General features: G+C 30.8%; 2 protein-coding genes across 2 annotated transcripts; both read left to right on the top strand.

The window, feature by feature from the left end:
- The first annotated feature begins 201 nt into the window (after positions 1-201).
- On the top strand, positions 202-2,520 carry LOC134689982 (CD209 antigen-like protein E). Its single transcript, XM_063549953.1, has 4 exons — positions 202-637; positions 1,228-1,316; positions 1,779-1,860; positions 2,294-2,520. The coding sequence occupies exons 1-4, from the start codon at positions 202-204 to the stop codon at positions 2,518-2,520; spliced, it is 834 nt and encodes a 277-aa protein (XP_063406023.1).
- A 10,312-nt stretch (positions 2,521-12,832) lies between these two features.
- Positions 12,833-16,968, top strand: LOC134689983 (GRB2-related adapter protein-like). The gene is made up of 4 exons (XM_063549954.1): positions 12,833-12,900; positions 13,965-14,173; positions 16,083-16,234; positions 16,758-16,968. The coding sequence occupies exons 2-4, from the start codon at positions 13,985-13,987 to the stop codon at positions 16,966-16,968; spliced, it is 552 nt and encodes a 183-aa protein (XP_063406024.1). The 5' UTR covers positions 12,833-12,900; positions 13,965-13,984.
- The last annotated feature ends 6,538 nt before the right edge of the window (positions 16,969-23,506 follow it).

The following is a 23,506-nucleotide window of genomic DNA, read 5'->3' on the forward strand; positions in this document are numbered from 1 at the left end:
AACAATCGATGAAATATTATACTTTTTCTCTTTTACATTCAATAGTAAATACATGAAATAATATATCACATTTCAACACGTGTCACGTATGCATGAAATACGTTTTTATGTCGGTTTCTAGTATCACTTCATTGAATTTTTATTCTCGGAAACTTGTTGAGCATAATCTGATTTTGCACATTCGCCTGCTTACATGACAAAATGATTACTAGTAGTTGCTTCTACATTCTTTTGGTTTGGTCTGCTACTTCTTCATTAGCCACGGAGAAAAACTGTTCGGAAGAATCATCAAACAAATCTACCGAAAGTCCTTGCTTATGGATGATGATAAAACAAATTGTCAGTATAGAAAACCGGTTTAACGAATTCATGAATATCAGTAATCATAATAAAATAGCAATAAACAAAATCGTAGGAAAGCTAGAGAAAGATGAAGACATTAAAACGAAAGTCAAAAGTTTGGAGGATTGCTGTAAAAAACAAAAGGCACAGATAACAAGTTTAGCATCGAATGTTGGTACTCAAAAGAGAGAATGCAGAAGTATTCAAGCTAACCAAGCTGCAATGATCTCTTTACTTAAAGGGAATCAGAATAAAATGATGGGTATGCAGTTGGAAATAAATAACTTGAAGAAAAGTAAGTCTCATTGTCAATTACTTATGCATTATTGTAGAAAATATAGAATCAAATGAAACATATATATTTCTAAATTAATTAAATGATGCAGATGCAAGTAAGGTTAGAACAAATATTATCAATTTCACCGATTTATTGGCTAGGGAATTCAAATTTTGTACATTGTTTTCTATCTGTTAAAACAGACACTTTCACATACAGAAAATCACCCCAAGACAGATCTGCTATAAACGCATCAGCCAAAACCACGAACAGATATTGAGCCGTGACAATTTTAGATTTACTGCGGATTTATCTATTTTCGTAGGTACACATTTTCATAGACAGAGTTAAACTTGCACTCTCGTGAATATTTAATTTTTTTGCTTTGGCAAAGTTCTCAGTTACTACTTTTCGAAATTTATAATTCGTGTATCATTTGAAATTGTGGTTCCTTTTTGCACACAAAACCCACAAAATTGGTATCCAACGAATATTTATGAATCAACAATAACCTCAAATATATTAGTTAGTTAACCAAAAAATGTAACCAGGAAGAAATAATATATTTCAATCACATCCATCTTCAATGTCTAATATTTTGTTTTCAGAAAGTTTTTCATGTCCCGACGACTGGGTGACTTTCTCGGGTCACTGTTATTGGTTCGTGTATAGAAATGTGACATGGAATATTGCAAAGGTAATTCAAACTAGATCTATCACTTTCGGTTAATATGACCTCGTAGAAATTGTTCTTCTTATAATTTAATATCCTTATTGAGCCATAAAGACCAAATTATGCAAAATATGTTCACATACATAATTAAGGTCAATATCACAGTATACAAGCGATTGTAGATTTTTATTTTGATGACACATTCGTTGAAATGTCTAAGATTTTGCAAATACATCAAATTCGAAAAAATCTATGTCTACAACTTGTCTCTGGCTTTAGACAAAAAAAACCCAATTCAATGTAATCAAAATTATATCTGTTCTTCCCCTTTAGTTAAATTGTAGTTTGTTTAAATTATTTTACCGTTACATCTTGACCATGCCTACTTATACCTGCATATTAGGACAACACTAATATACAAATGTCTATGTTGAATCTTTGGAAATTTGAAAAAAGCTTCATCATTTTTTTTATGTTTTCTTGTAGAAAAACTGCCAACAAAAAGGTGGTTATTTGGCAAAGGTTGACAGTGGAGCAGAGAACTCATGGTTAATTTCTAAACTGCAAGGTATTTTCTATTGATTTATTCTTATAGGACGAATGTCACTTTTTGTTTAAGTATAATTTGATAACCTTATATATGGCTTCAAATGTTTTCTTTTGAAGAAATGATATTAGCCTGAGGCCACCAATGTGTCTTTAATATAGCGAGAAAATATTGCATCTGGAGACTGGCTTCAGCTGACTCGTAAACAATGAAAATAGACGTCATACTTATCACGTTAACATATAAATTATTTAGAATTAAAAAACCCAAATATACAAGATTACCTTACTTCAATTTGGACAGGCAGAACATTGTACAGGATGAAACATGTTTTGGGAGGTCTCAACTTTCCCCCTTTACCTGTAGCCAATGCAGAATAAACAAAAAAGACATATTTTTTTATAAATGAAACCTTTTGTTTACTAATTTATATTTGTTTTTTCTTTCTCTCAAGCTGAAGTATGGATAGGCCTGAACGATATCGAGACGGAAGGACAGTGGAGGTGGACGTCTGACAATACTGGAATATCCAGTAGTTACTGGCAGTATCCTGAGCCAAATGGCGAAAGGACAGAAAACTGCGTGAACTTTTGCAAAAAGACATGTCAACAGAAGGCTTATGGATGGAATGATCTCCCATGTGACTATCCAACAGGATATGTCTGTGAAAAACAACCTTAAACTATTACAAATAAAATGCATTTGTTTTTTCTCTCTCAAATTTGCCTTACAATCTACATATCTTGAATTAATACAGTGCATATTCTAATTATCAAACGTATGCTTTGCTCTTCGAGTCTGGTTCCTTAGATATTTACACAATTCATTTTAAAATCATATTCAAATGAAAAACGATTATTTAAAATCATACAACTGTGATTTTTCGTATAAGGTTTTTAGGTTACATACTAAATTTGGATGAACATGATCACGGTGGGTATGGTTGTCCTGCGATAGAACGTTCTGTGCGGGTGATTCGGTCCTGACGGGTGCTGGTGATCAATGAGAAAATGTAAACAAAGACGAAAATTATGATTTTAACGTTTTCACTCATAAAAAAAAGAAGAAAACAGTTGAGATTTTTTAAATTTTGTTTCTAATGGGTTCATATGTAAACCATTAAAAAGTTTACCTTCTAAACCGTTTCAGTAAGCGTAACACAAAAATGCTCATTTTCAGAAAATCTCGACTGAAAAAATAAAACAAAAATGTTCATAGAGTCTGCTTTCCACACGACAAAACTATTTTGTGAAAGAAACATTGCAATTTATTAAAATTTTGCATTTTTTCAATTTATTCATGTTCTGATACTGTGCTGGTAGGTCCAGTTATTGTGCTGGTGGGTCCTGATACGGTGCTGGTGATTTTGAATAAGAAGTTGGTCATATTTGAAACACATGTTACAAAATCAATAAAATTGGGCAGATAATTGTTGTCACTAGGATCTATGACTCCTATTTTAGCTCGTGTGCATCCATTTGGCAGTTAAATATTTGTCTTCAAAGGATCTTAATTTGTATTACATTATTACATAAAAGGGCAACATCTTTCGTCCAATATCAGATAATAATATATAGTATCTAAAATAAGAATAGTTTTATAAAGATATTAAATGCCCCTTACATTGATACTTCAACAATGTTCAAAGCCCATGCCGCATAGACATGTTTGTTAGCGATCTGCATACCCCTCCTGCACTTCCACTCAACCAACCCTCCTCATTTCCTCCTTCATTGTTACAGTGGTGTTCCAACAAAACAGTTAATCACATAAAATAATAACACAAAGACATACATTATTGAACAACGAATGCTTGCAGGTACTGAAAGCTAATTCAAAGCCGCATTTTCGACTAATAGATAAACCATGTTCTCATATATACAAAAATCCCAATCGTGTCGATTAAAAAAGTCTCAAAACTTAAGTTCACATGTTAATGTTTGATGAAGCCGAACTTTAAAAGTGTGAAGTGAATCCTATGCTCACAACAGTTATTGTCATAATTATGTTTACATAAGACTTATAAAGGAATTAAGAAGGTACCAAGACATATTTAACAGTTCAATTTAATGACCTTGAATGGAAGGAAATGGAACGGAAGTTTACATAGGACTAAAAGAAATTGATAGTATTTTTTGGCGAAAGACTTAAACGCTTCTTTGCATTATATAGTACAGCTCTGCTATAAAAGCATGCAAAACAAAACTTTGATTGAGTTGCTTGCTATGTTTGCTTGGGTGTTTTAAAACAATAGGTAAGCGGAGTTTCAATAATACTGGGATTTGATTGGACAAATACAAACTGACAGGAATTGAAGTTAATGTTTATTGTCCAAACAAATTCTAGTATATAGTAAACAGACTACTCACCTGTCGTTTAAAAACATCCAAAGAATCATAGAAAGCAAGTTAATCAATGGTTTGCTTTGCATATATTCATAAAAGAGCTGTAAATTGTAAAAAAAAATCTTGTTGTCGTAGATGGTTAAATCCTCAATACAATTTCAATAAATTTGTTGAAATGAATAAAGGTTTTAAATCAAAATTTCGTGAACTTTTAAGCTTCCACCCTGACGAGGCATGTTAGATGTTCGTATGCTGTGGCACCTGACGCACGAAAACTTTCACATTTCCATCTTCCTTTCTGAAATATTTTACTCAGCTCATTCATACTTGACAGGATTGTTATCCTAGTAAAAGTTGTAACCAATGAATTGAACACAAGTTAAAAATTCCACAATACGTTTTAATTCATTTTATGTGTGAATTTGTTCGAAAAAGTCGAAAAGAAGAGATTTTTTTTAAATGTAATGATTATCTGTCACTTTCTAGATCTATGCTTAGCATTTATTTCAGACGAAATGGACTCCTCACCCTGGTGACCCTGCTTCCTTTCATAACTTTATTCGTATACATATATAAATAGATAAACAAAAGGCTGCAACTGGTATTTTTGTATTTAAAATGATTCGTTGTAACGAGAATATTTGTGGTGAATGGAAACTGTGAGTCAAAATCTTAAATTGCTTATAAATGTTGCTTGCTTTTCGTTATCTGATCTGAATTTTCTGAAATGTGCAAGGTAGATAGACATTTAGATTTTTTTACTCGGTACATTTTGCCCTATTTGCTTGAACATTTGCAGTATTAAAGCCGATTTCAATGAGTGTGTAGACAAAGGGAATATCTTTGGTGATGTTGCTTGCTGAACAGAAAAGTCATTGTTAGGTTATGTAAACTACCCTACTTTAAGAGTAGACTAGTCCGACAAATGACAAATCTTTCTGTCTATAGGACCAGGCTTCTTCGAAAGGAGGATAGTATACCTTACCTAACAATGACTTCACGGTTTAGCTAACAAGCAAGCTAACCATAGATATTACCTTTGCCTACATACTCAATGAAATCGGCTATAACTACAAACTCGAATACATTTTAACAGACAGTGATCATGTTTGTTGATGAGTATTGTTTTTCCTAGATTCACTCTTGAAAAATCATTTGGTAACATTTGGTCACATTATTTCAGAAAAGATCTTTTTGTAATTGCGGACACCAAAACAATAAATGAACCCCACACGACACCTCGACACAGGTGAGCTTATATATTATCTTATAGCAATTTGGATTGATAAGCTGTTGAAATTAAAAGCCAGTGTTTGTGTGTGTGTAGATTTGTATTGTTTTAAACTGTTTGGACCTTTTAAAGTTAAAGGTAGGTGTGTGTTTAATCTAAAATTTTTATTTAAACTGATTTATACTTGTTTTATACTCAATTGGTAGTATGAAGCTACGAGACATTTTAATTTTTGAAATTGAAGGCACAGGCAAACGTTAGGTTGATATACTTTTAAATAGATTTTTAAGGATAATGTACCCTTGTGTTGATCCAATGCTAAACATAATAAAAATCTCTGTACAAAGGTCTGTGAATTTTCTACAAAAATAGTGATTTTATTTTTACCAAATACTCTTTTTCTACTAAATATAATAATGAACTATAAATAATAATGCTTTGCAAGAAGTTTTCCTAGATATATGTACAAAATTAAATCTCTATTATTCATTGTCTGTGCTGTTTTGATACTATTGTAGTTTGCACATTTCGTAATTGACAGGCCACAGAAGGGGTCATAAACCTTACACGAAAAGATAAAATATTAATCTAAGTACTTAATTTGCATCTCTGAACCCCCACCCCCGGCTTGTTTTTTTAGGAGGGTGTCTAAAAATGGTCGATTACAGACTGCCGAGTACGCATTTTACTTTCCAGGCGTGATTACGTTGACGGTTAAATTCCTGAAAACGGATAGATGAAAACAGAAATGTTTGATATATTTTGCTTTAGATTCAATTCTTTTAAATATTGATAAAGGCTACATTTTAATATAATAATAGTACTATGATCTCATAATATAAAAAAATACAGAACAAAATGGATGAAGTGAAATATCTTAGTAAGGAGTCATTACTACAGAGATTGTCAATATTAGAATAAAAGTACATTTTAGTTAGGTAGTTTTTCCATTTATTTATTTTCAATTATAATTAAGGCACATTTGATTTTTATTCATAACAATATTTAAATATAGAGAAGTAAGGCTCATTGCTCACTTCCTCCCCGTTATTCTTTATCAAAAATATTTATTTATTTTGGAATTTTGAAATGAAAAGGCTAAGAAATCTTAGTTTTGTTAGTGTTCTCTAGGTTATCTCGTCTTTATTCTCTGACATATTCTAGTCTGCCCTTTCATAAAATAGTGTATTTTTTTAGTGTTCTATCGAAAAAAAATACCTCATAACCGTTCAGACAAAAAACATATGTTGAAAAAATCTTACAGATACAGCAAGTGATTCTTAATAGCTATAAGATACATTTTTCTTTTAAACTACAACTTTAAAATCTTACGGGAAACTATTCCAAGCTTAAAACTTTCACTGTAACCTCGCTCTAACTTTTCCCCCATTCCCCCTCCCAAAAAAAACCCCGCAATACAATTGTCATTCTTTATAAAGTCAGCACTCAATTGTTTGCAAACAAATGTGTTTTAAGCTGCTAAAGACATATGATTCAAACGCTCAGAAAGTCCTCTGTTCTATATTTTTGCTCTCCATTTTTATGCAAAACCTTTCATATTTTTATTTTATGGACTATTGTTGAAGGTCGTACGATGACGTATGGTTGTTAACACATATTTCCTTTGGTTTCTTATGGAAATTTGTCCATTGACAACAAACATAACACATCATCTACTTTATATAAGTATTATATAAATTACAACGTATTTTGGTAATCTTGCAAAATGATCGTAATCCCAAAAATCGTATACATATTTTCTTATGTTAAAAAGTGGCAAGAAAGGTTCCATTAACAGACCAATACATGAGATTACAGTTATCTTTAAAATTAATAAAAAAAAATAGGGATATTTTTTCTCTCATAATAACAGTAAACAGATTCACAACAATGTCAATTTCAAGAAAGCAGACAAACCTTAATTAACCAATAACTGTTTAGCATCAATGATCTTGAATATATGCCACTTTTAACGAAAACATAAAGGCAGAGAACCAGGACATAGGAGCACAGAACCAGGACCGTTTTTTTTTATCACCAGCACAGCGTCAGGACAATTCCGTTTAACGAACTTGCACGACGTTTGCAATATAATATTGTTGTAATATACTTTACATGGTACTTTTGACGCATCAGAAAAATTAAGCAACATAACAGTCGTTTTATTGCCGTTCTGATACAATGTAAACAAACCCACCAGCACAGAATCAGGACCAACCAACACCTGACAGGACCAAATCACCAGCACAGAACGTTCTCTCGCAGGACAACCATACCCACAGTGATGATTACAACTTTCTTTTTTTTTTTGCAATTCAGAAGCTTTATAAGAAACCAGTACACGATATGATGAAGGGCATGTTTATTCCTTACTCTAAGTAAACTCATTATTGATACCAGGACTAAATTTTGTATATTTAGAGGGGTCAAAATTTGGTTGTCTAATTGATTCATATATTCTACAAATTTAACAGAAATCATCTACATATATACATAATTAAAGATATGACATTAACCATTAAAAATGACTTCTAAATCAGGTCAATAATCATGAAAATTACAAAAAGAGACAATCACGGTGTTAAGAAAAGGACATTGTAAATGTTCTTTAATGAACGACGGCGGGTCATAGTATGGTCATAGTTGAATTAACTAAAAAAAAAATGTTGGCAATTGTATTTCAATATTACAATCCTTATTTGAAGGTTTGGCATGCCACCAGACCAGGTTCAATCCACCATTTATATCTTAAAATGCCCTGTACCAATTCAGGGAATTGGCCATTGTTATATTGTATAAAATTGAAAATGGAAATGGGGAGTGTGTCAAAGAGACAACAACCCGACCATAGAAAAAACAACAGCAGAAGGTCACTAACAGGTCTTCAATGTAGCGAGAAATTCCCGCACACGGAGGCGTCCTTCAGCTGGCCACTAAACAAATTTATATAGTTCAGTGATAATGAACGCCATACTAATTTCCAAATTGTACACAAGAAACTAAAATTAAAATAATACAAGACTAGCAAAGGCTAGAGGCGCAAAAATGCGGCGGGGTTAAACATGTTTATGATATCTCAACCCTCCCCCTTTACCTCTAGCCAATGTAAAATAGTAAAAGCATAGCAATACGCACAGTTAAAATTCAGTTCAAGAGAAGTCCGAGTCTGATGTCAGAAGATGTAACCAAAGAAAATAAACAAAATGACAATAATACATAAATAACAACATACTACTAGCAGTAATCTTACATGTTAGCTTTAGACTTCAATTAAACTGATTGAAAGATTATGATTTCATCATATGAATATCAGGCACAATCCTTCCCGTTAGGGGTTTATTATCATACCATCATAACATATATGAGAAGAATATAACCCGTGTCATGCCAACAACTGGTTTTTTAATAAATGTGTTTAGTTCCGATGCAAAGACCTTATAAGTGAATCAATATTAACGGCAAAATATGCAATCTTTAACGACCTGACAACAGTATCGTAACTATATCCATACTTAATAAGTCTATTTAAAGGTTTTGTTAGTTTCTGAGGTAAATACTGACATTTTTGTGCTTTATACAGAATATTTCCATAACAAATTGGATGTGAAATAACTGAACGTATAAGAAATCTGCACGTAAAGCTATATTTACGGATAATGTCCTTATACCGATGATAAAATTTAATAAGTGTTTTAACTAGTTGGTGATATCGAAAACCCTGGTGTAATAATTTTTCAGTAATACATAAAATCTAAAACATTGTTACATTCACGAGCGAATCGTACAAGTTTAGATATATAAACACCGTAAGATGGTGACAAGGGAACGTCACCATCTAAAAATGGATAATTAACGATAGGAAATGGAAAAATGTAGTTCGTTTCTGTGTGTGTTACATTTTATTTTTGTGTTTCGGTTGTGTCGTAGTTCTCTTTCATTTGATGCGTTTCTCTCAGTTTTAGTTTGTAACTTTGATTTGTTTTATCTCTATCGATTTATGAAGTTCGAACAGCGGTTTACTACTGTTGTCTCTATTTGAAAGTTGAAAAAGACTGGTACTTTACACCAGCTGTTCATCAGAAACGATTGTATCTTTTTCTAATACAGGTTCTATGATGTCCTCCAAACGCTTTTGTGGTACACACACGATGAAGTAAACTCATTATAGATACCAGTACTTCAGCTGGCCCCTAAACCAAAATGAATACAAGTTCAGTGATAATGAACGTCATACTAAACTCCGAAATATACAAAAGAAACTAAAATTTAGAATTTAAAGAAAATTATCGATTTCCATGATTTCATGCAATTGTCAGATTTACACTACCATTTTTTTGTGTTTAAGGAAATGATTGCAATTTAGTTCACGTAACTCTTTGATACTTGATTTTAGTTATTCTAATTTTTTTTATCTATCCAGTTAATCTCATTATCCCTGCATTCATTGAGACAATGTTATATGTATGTCAATGTTCTAGTTAATTGACCTTCAAAAAATGAAACATTTCCTCTTCTAATGCCTTCTTTGCCGTCACTTGCTTAATTGTTTCTCTGAGGATGATCCGTTCAAATGTTTTAACTGTATTTAAACATTATTTAACTCATTTGGATTTCCTCTGAGCTGTTTATACTTTCAGCAACTCATTAATCATGTTAATATTACATTAGTTTTTCTAAAATTATTGCCAATGGAAAAATCTGAAATGAAATTTCATTTTTGTAATAACATATATAATTTGTATACGATTTTTCGTGTCAGAACTCACAATTAAATTGATATTTTATAATGACCATTCATCGTAGAGATATGTATGAAACCTTCACATTATGACGTCGAAAGTTAAACACTCTGTAAAAGACGTTTTCTTGTATTCGTATTTATATCTAAGAAATAGAAGAAAACTTGTTGGATCTAAAATAAAGATTAAGAACAGTATTTTAATGCCAACATTCTTAACAATACACAATAACTGCCAAAGGTTTTAATTTGAATTTGTATTAACCTCGTGATAATTCGTCATCAGACAAAAGTTAAGAGTTCAAATTTTAAGGTGACCATATATTACTTTGTTAGGCCATTTCTTTGTTATTGAGTGTTTTTGATTGTTCCGTTTCGTATACTTTACGAACTGGCGTTAGGCGTTTTTGATAAAATTAAATTAAAAAAGAGCTTCAGACGAATGAAATTCAGGATATGTTTAATTAATTTTGTTAACAGAGCTTTATGACTTTTGCTTTTCGTTAAAAGATAATCAAACAAATATTTGATATACAAAACAAAAATGGTTGTACGTGCCCCTTTTGCTGTTACTGTGCACATAGTAGAGTTACTAATTAGATTTCGATTTTAAAAACGTCGATTGAAATTTTAAAATGACTGCTTTTTGATGACAAAGGGAGGTAAGTTTATTTCAAATGTGTATGTCTGAGGTATTTAAATAGAAAAATCAATGACATTTAAATTGTGTATTATTAAGTTATGTTGTAATGGATACTTTTAAACATCGCATTTTCTAAGTTTGGATTAAATATTACGATTCATGTAAGTACGTATGTTGTTGAGATAAGTGTGTTCTTCTATACAGTATAAGGTAAGGTATAAAAGACGAAGAAATGGTTTCATTCATTAAGCCTGGTTTCATTACATTACAATATTCGTATCGAACACGTTAATGCCAACTGAGGAGTTGTTTACAAAGCATATCAGTACATGCATCTATGTGTAGAAGTGTTTACGTACAGTAGACAACATGCACATGGATGATGTAACATAATAATTCAATTACATTCTTGTTAAATTTATATGAACCAATCTCTAAAATGAAGATATTATAGGTGTCAGGTAAATATGTGAATTTATTACGAAACATAAAACATAATTAGTTATCTTAGTGTAAACAGGGGTGTACAGAATTTTACACCGTTGTTGAAAATTCATACACCCTCAGGCGCAGCCGAATGGGTGTATGAATTTTCAACAACGGTGTAAAATCCGTACACCCCTGATTACACCAAGATAACGAATTTATTTCTTATGAACAATTCCTTTACTCATTTTGAAACCAGGATGTAAAATTGTAAAAATGGTAATGAAAAATTTCCAGCGTAATATTTTTTCAATGTCCATGCTGCTGCACATTGGCATACCTTTTTACTTTATTTTTGGAAACATTCAGAAAATGTTTGTGTTCTTTTGAGTTTTGCAAAAAAAAATATATTTTTTATTTTTTTTATTTTTTTTTAGCATTTTCTTATGATTATTATTTATTTTTTTTATTTTTTTTCCCTTTATTTTGTCCAAATTTTACATTCTAAATTTTTTTGGCAAAATTTCATTTTATTTTTAAATTTGGCAAAATTTTATTTATCCACAGGGTAAACCAGGATGGGGTGATATTTACACCGGGGTAGTCAACCAATCAGATTGCAGTATTTTTGCTGCATAAGAAATAAGATGCATTGTGTGAGACATGGAAGTTTTGTAAAAAGTAGGGACCCTTATTTTCTATTGTATTATTATAATTACAATTTCAATACAGGTGTTTATGTGATTTACGGTATCATGTGTATCCTGGAGATGCATTAGGTTTGATCATTATATTTGCTGATAAGCCGACCTACCACATGACTTGTGAAATGATTATTATGGAAATGTTTTTATAATTCTTTAATTGATCAATTGATTAATTAATTTATAAGCAGAAAGATAAAATTAAACTTTAAGTAGAAAGTATAAATATTATGAATTAGTGTATTATTGTTTATCTCATTAAATGAAAAGGTGTGTAAGAATAGCACATGTCTTCAGAGAACAAAGAATTATCGTGATACCTCGATATAAAGCTGTGCTCTAGTAGAAATACATTGAAGGCTTTATAACATTTATATCATTGTTATTAGATTAGTTTTTATATATTTGTATGTAGCTCTATATCCGTTGATTAGATATTATTTTGAATTATTTTCTTATCTCATTTGGCCCTTATTGACCATCAAGTTCACTTTGAATTGGTATCAATGAAGATTTTCCGAGATAAAAGTAGATTTTTAATGTTCAAATGTACGTAATGAAAAACAAAAACATCATTGATTTAAGGAAATACATAGATTGTTTAATGAAAAAAAGTTTAGTTGATTAAATAAATGTTATGACAAGTTATTTGAATTAATTAATGAAGTTCGTTTAATGCATAAAAAGTATTTTAAGACCCATTAAAGTGATTTCAGAAGTTCAATTGACTCCTATACATAACAGAGTTTAAGAAATGTGTTAAGTAAATTATTCATCACGTACACTCATATGGTTATTAATTATGTCAGATATTATGTTATTTGTGAAACCTATCTTAATCATTATAATTCTGATAAGCCAACATACCACATGTATAGTAAACATTATGAAAATAATTCTTTATTATTACGTACCAACCAAACCCGGGTAACACTTGCGGTTAGTAAAGATAATATAAACCTTTACAGCAGAAGGTAGATGAAATTTACATACATTATTTTCTAGTACATTATCTTATACTACTGTTACTTCAGAAATTATGGCGATTTTTTTGAATGCTCATTATGTGTGAGTATCGCAAGATAAAAAACTCAAATTCTAATATATAATACTTATATATTTTCCAAAATTACAATAGTTAACCTCGCAGTATTTTCCATTCTTCAAAAATCGCAATTGTATTTAATGCACATTCAAAATTGAGATTATTACGATTTTCTTGTATATAAACTGACAATTTTCTATGTATCTTCCTTAGAATATTGATGTCCAAGGACACAGTTATCGTCCTTTTGGTTTTCGTTGTCTTCGTCCTTTGGTTTTCGTTGTTTACGAATATAGTCCCTAGTGTAAACAGCGTATAACTTGCATGTTAATTTGATACACTTTCCCAATGTATTTTTTGATATTAAATGCATGAAATATTAATTAAGTTGGAGGATGTAATTACATGCCAAAAAATTGGGTGCTGAATCTTTATGTTGAGTAGTGAATTGGTCCAGTTCTAAAAGGTCAAATTTTATTACGTCTGAAGCTGTCAAACTGAATTTTACACACACTTAACATAGAATTGTCAATATTTTGAGTTAGAGCTGGTAGAAGTTTCTATAATTTTGATATCATTTGTCTCACTGGTAGTACACTACACTGAAAAAATCTTTTCGAGATAGAGCAGATGCGAATTTATTATCTAAGAGAAATGCACTACAACATAACTGTGTTTTCTGGCCATTAGTGCATATATTATATGAAAAACACACTTACACAATAAAACAATTTAGATCAGCATGGTTGCTGAGTAAATCTTAAAAACAAAAAATTTGTACAGAAACATAAATGATCAGAAATTGATAGTTTTTTTTCAAAGTATGTATGATTCGATGCCGTATGAAGTTTGAAAGATAGATATAATCAATATCTCCAACAGCATAAAAAATGAAACATACATAATGTGAAACAATTGTGTTTTCTGTCTTTCTTATACGATAACAGTATAACTAAACAGTGGTAAACTATGTTTTATTTCATGTCAATTAAGCATTTCAGTAGGTTTTGAATATGGCGGAACCATTCAATGAAAATGAAGCTCAAACTGCTTTCATGTGTCAGTTTTGCGATCAACAGAATGTTAAATGGAAATGCGAGGACTGTGGTGTTTACCTATGTAACGCGTGCAAAGAGAAAATTCATCCAAGACTGAAGTCATCAGATAAGCACAAGATCATATCTATTAGAGAAATTGGAAAGGTAATTATATGAGTTTTCGTCATTTCTATTATTAGCTTATATTTCCTAAACATCTTGGCCAATTTTTTGTTCATGTGGCGCTGCTTATTATAAAAATGGCATTCCTAAAATTTACAGGCATTTACCACATGTATCCGTTTCATTCTATACACCAAGTGTAGTTGACCAACTATTTATAGTATCTTATACCAACTAAGTCACAAAAGCTGAACACTGTTTAACGAACCATAAGTGAGGTCGAGTTCGCATAAATGACCATATGAAGACATTGCAAGGATACAATGTACTAATGACCACCATAAACTTATAACTAAATACAGTTATCTGATAAAATGATCATATGACAGATGAAAATTTTGTAGTACAACGCATCTTTATACAAAGTCAAAGTGTGAATACAGCTATTTCAATATTCAGTAGTTTACTCCTTTGCTGCCGCAACAGTCACCACTGTCTTGTTACATTCTTTTGTTGTCTCAAAGTCTGCGACTTGTTTCACAGGCGAGACATAAAACTTTCATATGGGTTCTAACTGAGACTTTGTTAGTGCTATTTAAAACTAGTACAGTACTACCAATATTAGCTTGAAACTATTTGCTATGTTGTCTGGAAATGTGTTTGTAAAATACACTACACATGATTGTAAAGGTTGCAACGATATACTTGTTTCTTATTGAAATTATGATAACATAACTTAGATCATTTCCTCCCCTCTTCGTCTTTTTGTTCCTTCTGATTTTTAAGGTTTGACATGTGGCCACTTTCAAGAAAAACATGACTACTGCAGACAAAGGCGACCTGTGTATTTCGAAGAGGCACGCGATTCTCTATCCTTTGTTAAAATTTTATTGTTTTTTCCTTCCGTTGTGTTACAAATATACTATTGTTGTTTTTTGCTTCTGTCGTGTGTATTTTGAATTAAAATGTTTGATTGCCACTTTGGTATCTGCATGTTTTATTTAAATGACATTTAACGTTTACCTATTGCAAACTAATTTCGAATTTATCAACCTTAAGCAGATCGAATTTCAATGATACTTGTGACAAATCACTTTTAAATTAATGTTGTATTACTAAATTGTCTGTAAAATGGTATATGTTTGTCATTATGCTATAATAGGAAATACAAAACTCTTTGAAAATGTAACCGTGAAACAACGTGCGCAAACATGTATTTTGTTTTGTGCTATTTGTTCTTTTGAAAATTTCAGTACATACCATTTTTGAGAAAAAAAAAAATAAAAACTTGGTATTACATTTGTTAAAAAGAACATTAAGCCTGATTCCTGTTTCAAACCATAAAAAATTTGAAAAAAAAATAGTTTATCGAATATCATGTCATTAAAAGACTTAACCGTCATATTGTATATTTAGACGATCTCATATTGCTAAAATTACAAACCGTGAATGGGACATTAATTGTCTTGTATAATTTTACTCCCCCACTGTTATATCTATTATTATTCAGAACTGCCGAACTAGACCCTGGACGTTACTAGTCGGTTTAACTGAAAAATAAAATGCAAGAAAATTTGTGTTTTAGTACAGGACATGTATTGCAATATACGTTTACATATATTTTTCCTAATTACTGAAATTCATTCTACAATTGTGTCGTGTATACTGTTCAGAGATCACCCCTAGTTTTTGGTGGGGTTCGTGTTGTTTATTCGTTAGTTGTGTCATGTGTACTATTGTTTTTCTGTTTGTCTTTTTCGTTTTTAGCCATGGCGTTGTCAGGTTGTTTTAGATTTTTGAGTTTGACTGTCCCTTTTGTATCTTTCGTCCCTCCTTTATATACCAGTCTTAAAAGTAACAATCTTCATTCACACTGATTTTGTGTATTGAAAATAACAGGTATATATCTCAACGTCCCTCACATTGAATAGAAATATATCAATTATTGCAGATGCCATGTTTCGACGATGAGCCATGGTATCATGGGAAAATGTCACGTGAAGAAGCATTGGTGTTACTGCAAAAATACAAATACATGGGGGACGGTGCTTTTCTCGTACGAGAAAGTGAAACATCCAGTGGAAAGTATTCATTGGATGTATTGTGAGTATAGATGATGTTTTGGTCTTAAAGGAATATTAGATATATAAAGAAAAAAACTATGTGGACTCAGTATGGAATGGAAAACAATATGTACTTTAACTATATAAATCTATTATACCAATGAGACAACTCTCCATCCAAATAACAATTTAAAAAGTAAACCATTATAGGTTAAAGTACGGCCTTTTCCTGTCGATGGTCGGTAGTTTCTTCCATCGATAAGCCCTGATCGATACACACTCGCCAATAGCGCTGACAGTTTCGTTTATCTTCGATCAATAGTGGGATAATACAGATTAAGTAGATTTTAGAACAACTACGAGCTTTTGTTTATCACAGTATCTGCGAAAACTTTAACTTTAGAATGGTTGAACCGGACCTCTTCAAGTACCAACAAATATCAAATGATAATGAAATGCCCTCGGAAAATATACTTAATTGAAATCATTAAATTGGTCGTAGGTTAATCATCTGGTTTTCGATTTCTGTACAGTTTCATTCTTTTGCATACATTTTTTTTAAGAGTAAATGGGGAACCAGTTCATACAAGGATATTCACAAAAGAGGAGTCCGGACGGTTGAGGTATTTTTCCAGAGATGATGAAATGTTTGATAGTCTTAACGAAGTTATCGAACTTTTAAAACGAAAAAAGCGTAAAACGAAAAACGGTGTTTCTATTAAAGAATTTACACTTGTTGAACCTATTCCGAAAGAAACCATCTGTGACAAATAAAGTAATTTCATAGTTGTTTGTAGCTACATTGTATAAACATTGAACGAAAAATCTATGTTACGTATATAATTTTCTGACGTCAGACACACACATCAATGAATGTGTTTGTAGATAGATGTTTTTGTGTTCTGTTAAATTAATCCTATTAAAATTGTTACACGATGATGACTGCTGTATCCATATTTTGACTATTTTATTCTTAGTGTCTTTTTAGTACACGCATCATTGTAAACATAACGGAATTTGATGAGACTGATATCAAAGTAAAAGGGTTAGCGCTATAAAACCAAGTTTATTTCCACCATTTTCTACATTGGAAAATGCCTGTGTCAAGTCAATAATATGACAGTTCTTGTCCATTTGTTTTTTATGCGTTTTTTTTTTTTATTTTGCTATGTGATTAAAGACTTTCCGAACTTTTGAAAACATTGTCAGTCAACCAAGTTTAATCCATCATTTTCCACATTAAGAAATGCATGTAATTACTATGGAATAGAAAAGCAGATTCCAATTGGTTTAATGTTTTGAAGTTTTAATTAACTTTGTTTAGGGACTTGCAGTTTTGATTTTTCTTTGGAGTTTGTTACTTGCTTATTTTACCCTTTAATTATCTTTGTTTTGATCTCATATTTATACTTCTCCCCTTTAATAAAAGCTTTTCCACGGTTCAATCTCGAATAAAATAAATACAGGTTAATGGGACGTTCTTTTCATTGAATAAATGTTTGGAAGAATGAAAGGAAAATGTACGGTAAGCACAAGAGAACGGCCCCCAATTGTCGTTCAAATTAAAATAACATGTCATAAATTATAATACTACATTTGCAAACATCAATAGATTTGTAAATTTTGGTTGGAAATAATCATGTTTTGTTGCTGTAAACATATCAAGATTTGCGAAAAGGTCGAAACAATGTCAATGAACAAACCTTCTTCTGCATTTCAAACTATGAGCGTACCTACGGCCTACGATCATATTATACCTGACATTCCTGGAATATAAATGATGATTCAGTTCAAATATCTTAGTTATCGTTATGGTTAATTTTTTTTTTAAAGTTGAACAAAAGTCGTCTTGTTTTCATTGAATCATCGAAATATTTGAACGAACTAGGACAGGAGATGATATCCGGTATTCACTGGATCCGACGACAGACTTGTCCTTGTGTGCTATAATGGATAGTTTCTACAGGTTAGAATCAGTGAATATAAATGAAACCAAATTTTTTTAATAACTTGTTCAAACAATTAATATTTTTTTATACTTAATTGTAACTATAATGTTAAGAACACTGTGACAAAGCCATCAACTGTTTTGAACCATAACCATGTATTTTGTAGTGTAAAAACTGTAAAGATATCTTAAACAGGTAATATCAGTAGAATAGTGTATTAAAACAGAAATCCATTTTGAATTAACATTCCTTACTCAACAATTTTATTTATTCAATTTGTAAAAATTACAGTAATAAATATCAAACATACACTATAATTGTGTATCTTGAGTAAAAATTAAGACTTGATGTTGATTGTGTTTTTTTTTTGCAATTGTACACTGCCTTCCCGCCGATTTCTTTCAACGAAACGCGTGCCACATCGTTTTGTTCTTGTCCGAAAAGTATTCTCTTTATTACTTGCCGTAAAAAAATGATGCAAGTGTTTGTCATTAGACGGTCAGAAAACAACACACAATTAATCATATATACTCTTAAAATAGCAGTTCTATTGTAATATTAATTTGGATTTAATTGTTACCTGTAAGTATAATTGTAATCCTAATCGTAGGTGAATGACAATTTCCACAAATGTCTAGTATCGTGCATGTCTTTGTTCATTTTTTTTTTTTATAAAAACACAAAAACAAAACGAAAAAATACATAATGCAAAAGAACACATACATTTACTATGAATAATACATGAAATTTCACGAATCAATCGACAACGGCAGGAAAAATATTTTTTTCGTTTGTAATTGCAAATATCCACATCATAACTACAAATGAACAAAATTGTTCCACATTTCGTTAAATCATGAAAGAAACAGCAGTTTATTCAGTAATAAATCCTTTTTCTTTGTCAGTTTACCTGGCTTCTAAGCAGAACTGAACGGAAGTATTCTTCATACACACTTTTCCGAGCTGAAACTTGTTACATCTTTTTGACATCGATTTATGATATTTTGCATAAAGTGTTTAGTCATTATATATCATTTAAATATCATTATAACCTATGCTAGTGATGTCTAGGTCAAACTAATTGATGTTTCGTCAATCAGTTTTAAATTTAGGTTTTTCCATCTTATCGAAAAAGATGCAGAAAACTGTATTTAAAACTGATTGATATATACTGATAAAAATTAGAACATCTATTTGTGCATGAAAATGACGACAAATATGTTCACATGTACATGTTTGAATTGTTATATGATTTAGATATATTATCTCTCGCTTTTGGACTTTTAATTGTAATTAGGAAACTTTTAATAGTAAATATGTGAACATATTTTTCTTTGTTTAAACAGTGATTATTTTTGTAATGATTAATATTATATAACAATGTTGACTGGAAATATTAAACACCATACGATGAAAGATGTACAACATATTTGCTGAGCTTGGTGGATTGATATCCAAGGAAGTTTGGGACATTCCAATGGGTACCAGTTTTTTTTATCAATAAAATGACCAGATGACTTTGTTTTGTTTTTCTAAAATTTTCATTGCACTTACAGGAATTTCAGCATTTCTTAATATTGCGTGATCGTTTAATTTTCTAAATAGTGCAGAACTGATCTCTCTCTCTCACTCTCTCTCATACTTGTTTTATGTGCTAATACTTATCATAACGGTAACATGAAATTCGAGAAAATGCGCAATTATGGGTTAACGTTTTTTTAATTAAATTAATTTCACCATTTAATTAACGAATCATTCTCAAATCCTTTGGTGTACCTCAACAAATGAATCTGTTTTTATCTTATTTACCTTTACGTAATGTTATAGTGTAGATTCTTTATTGGTCAGTTCATTGATATTGTGTGTAACCAATTCGTCAACAAACGGTAACATGAATTAAGAAACAGGTAAGTACTACAGAAAATGATTGATTATCACACTATAAAGTTTTGTTCGTGAAAGAAAATGTGTTAACGTTTTTTTCTGCAATGCAACAAGAAACAAATATACAAACTTGCTACAGAATAGCTATATAGCCATTCTTTAATTTTATGCGTAGGCTATTTTCATTTCATATTTCTTTATAATATTGAAACCTTTTAATTCAACGATACGACACAGTTTTTCTTCTGTTACCTAATGAACAAGTTTACTGTTGAACATTGATAGATGAAAAAGGCATATTTTTGAAAAAAACGGTTAGAATTGTAATGTGGAGAACAATCTTGATCATAGACACGTCAACATTGAATTGAGAGGAATATTGTAAAAAAGCTGACTAAATATAGTGAAGGCTCTTTAAAAATTATAATTTTGAGCTGATATCGACGGCATAATATTTCAAAGTTCCAATCTTGATTTGAAAGTTGAGGAAGACTGTTTACTATTATTGTGCATCAGTCTTGACCCTTCGTTATAATTTTAGTTGAATTATCAATCACTTTTTAATAATATCTCAAGGGTTCCTCGATGCAGTTTGATACTTGATATTTCTAAATATATTGTATATAATCTTATCGACAACGTCATAAATTATTTAGGCTGTTTGTGTTTAACTCAAAGTACGTTACATTAATTTTGGCACGTTTTTGTAAGTCACAATATTTTTTATTTGTTAAATATATCCATCTATTTCACTGACAGCGTCATTTTAAAAATTATTTACATGTTCTTCTGTAGATTGTTGATACTATACAAACAAGTTCCTTACTTGCTGCTAAAACCCTTATCAAATGTGACTACCATGCTGTGCCTATTATTAGTGTATACAACATCAATGTTTTGTTTAACAAATACATGTGAATACTTGTCATCTCCTTGGATAATAAAAGCTAAAGCTTGTCCACTTTTTAAATCCCTAGTTAGACGATGATTTTGATATTTACTATTTTGTAAAGATCATTCCAAACTTGTACCAGTTTCTGTATTACCATATTGCTTTGCTTTTCCGATGATAATGTTATTGATAATTAAAGCGTTGTTGATTTTGATTAGTACTTGAGCCAAAGATTTTAAATAGCTTTATTTTTTTTTAAATTGGAGATGTATAAGATATGTAGGAAGGGGTTTAATATACCATTACAACAAGGGAAGGCAAGATATCATGACAAATCTGATAAAACATCCTTTCCGGCATATAAATTAAATGCCAACTACTTCTTAGAGTATTACTTCTATGTAAAAGAGTAAGACCAGCTTTAGTATTTGAAATTGAAGATGTATAGAAGGGTGTTCAAAATACCATTGCAGTGTTTGGAATACTTTGGCTAAGTTAGATTTTAAAAACATATTTCCAGCATGTTAAATACATTCTAACTACTCATAATAGTATTATTATTATAGATAGAAGTAAAACAGATTTAATTTTTGAAATTAGATTTGTATAAGAGGGGGTTCCATTTACCATGACAGGGGGTACAAATATAATGGCTAAGTTAAATTTTCCAAACATATTCTCCTGCATGTCAAATACATAGAAACTACTGCTCGGTGTATTTAAACTATTTAAACTATGTTAAACAGCCGAAGAATTGGATTTATTTACAATTTAGTTGTTATGGGGTTTTGGATTTGGGGTTGGGGTTCAATATATGAAGGCAAGGGGTCAATATATTATTGTAAGGGAGTTGTCAAATGTCAATGTCTGAGTAAAAGTTTCAAAAGATCTTTTCCATAATATGTTAGATACATATAAACATAATAAAATACTAATTATTCATTAAAATATTGGAGTATTTTTACTATATAAAATATTTTTTAGAAATTAGAGGTGTTTAAATGGAGGGGGTCGATATACCATGAGTTTTTTGCAGCATGTTAAATAACTCTTTGAGTATTATAACTATGTAAAGAAGTAAGAATAGCAATACATTTTGAAATTGGAGATGTATAGGAGGGGGTTCAATATACAATTACAAAGGGGTCAAAGTACAATGGTTACGTTGTAAGTAAAATTTTCAAACATTTTTTTTCAGCGTGTTTAATGCATGCCACCTACTACTTGGAGTATTGTTACTTTGTAAAGGAGTTGCAGAGGGTCAAAATACAATGGAAATGTAAAATGTCCCAAATATCTTTTCCAGCATAGTAAATACACATGAACTATAACTGCCACTTTATTTGAACTTAAGATAAAGTAGCAAAAAATTGCATCTAAAATTATAACTAAAATATTTCTTAACCAACGACCTATCTTTTTATCCCCATTTTTTAGCGAATAAATATGACCCTATGGAACGCCACAGCTGTCTTATGTAGAACTCTGATATTACTTTATGTTGTTTTATTATTACTTAATGATATTTTGTCTTTACTTAATAAGGTTTTGATATAACGTAATGATGTTTTAATATAACTCAATATGGAATAGTCATTACTTAATGATATTTCGATATTACACGATATGGTTTCGTAATGACTTGATATAGTTTTGTCATTAATCAATATGGTTTTGTCATTACTCGATGTGGTTTCACAATTACTTGATATGGTTGTGTCATTAGTCAATGTGGTTTTAACATTACTTGATGTGTATGTGACTTAACGTAATGTAGTTGTTTCATTACATGATGTGGTTGTGTTATTTCGTAATGATGATTTGTCTATTTTTTATATGGTTTTAACATAACGTAATGATGTTTCAAAGTTTGATGATTTTACACTACTTGATGTGTTTATTTCATTATTTGATGTGGTCTTGTCATTCTTTGATGTGGTCCTGTCATTCTTTGATGTGGTTATCCCATTACTTGATGAGATAAAACCACGTGATCAATTTCGGAAAAACCTGTTCTATTTTTAGATATATTTCCATGTTGTATGTGCCTTGAATGCGGGTGGCCATCCATCTAATTAGTGTTCAAATTGAAGTTCGTGTTACTGTTTGGATTAAACTTTGAGTTAGTTTTCGAATTCAAGTCATGCTTAGAAATAAAGTTCTAGTTAGCGTTTAGTTTCGAGTTTGACTTCGAGTTTGAGTCACATTTGAAGGCAGAATTCTAGTTACATCAACTTTGAATTTGAGTCACTTCTTGAGGAAGAGTTTGAGTATGATTTGAATTTATGTCTTATTTAAATTAATTAAGATTTCGAGTTGAAATTCGAGTTATTTTCTTTATGTCTTTTTGAGTTCGTAATTAAATTGTCTATCGCGGAACAAGGGCTTTTGCTCGGGCTACCGAAAAGAGGGTTCCGGGATATGCGTACTAAATAAACAATGTAGCAGTATACAAAACGCAACATGAATTGAAAAAAGTTAGATGTGGTGTGATTGCCAATGAGACAACTATCCACCAGAGTTTCAATGCAGTGGATGTAAGAAATCATATATAGGCAACTGTACAGCCTTCAACACTTGGTATAGT

Source organism: Mytilus trossulus, chromosome 11, assembly GCF_036588685.1.
Source record: "Mytilus trossulus isolate FHL-02 chromosome 11, PNRI_Mtr1.1.1.hap1, whole genome shotgun sequence".
Taxonomy (NCBI): domain Eukaryota; kingdom Metazoa; phylum Mollusca; class Bivalvia; order Mytilida; family Mytilidae; genus Mytilus; species Mytilus trossulus.

Excerpts from the sequence above, each read along its gene's own strand:
- LOC134689982 (XM_063549953.1), top strand. The coding sequence starts at position 202 with ATGATTACTAGTAGTTGCTTCTACATTCTTTTGGTTTGGTCTGCTACT. Across the intron at positions 638-1,227 it reads AATAAATAACTTGAAGAAAA|AAAGTTTTTCATGTCCCGAC; the intron begins GTAAGTCTCATT and ends TTTTGTTTTCAG. Across the intron at positions 1,317-1,778 it reads TGACATGGAATATTGCAAAG|AAAAACTGCCAACAAAAAGG; the intron begins GTAATTCAAACT and ends GTTTTCTTGTAG.
- LOC134689983 (XM_063549954.1), top strand. The coding sequence starts at position 13,985 with ATGGCGGAACCATTCAATGAAAATGAAGCTCAAACTGCTTTCATGTGT. Across the intron at positions 14,174-16,082 it reads CTATTAGAGAAATTGGAAAG|ATGCCATGTTTCGACGATGA; the intron begins GTAATTATATGA and ends CAATTATTGCAG. Across the intron at positions 16,235-16,757 it reads AAGTATTCATTGGATGTATT|AGTAAATGGGGAACCAGTTC; the intron begins GTGAGTATAGAT and ends ATTTTTTTTAAG.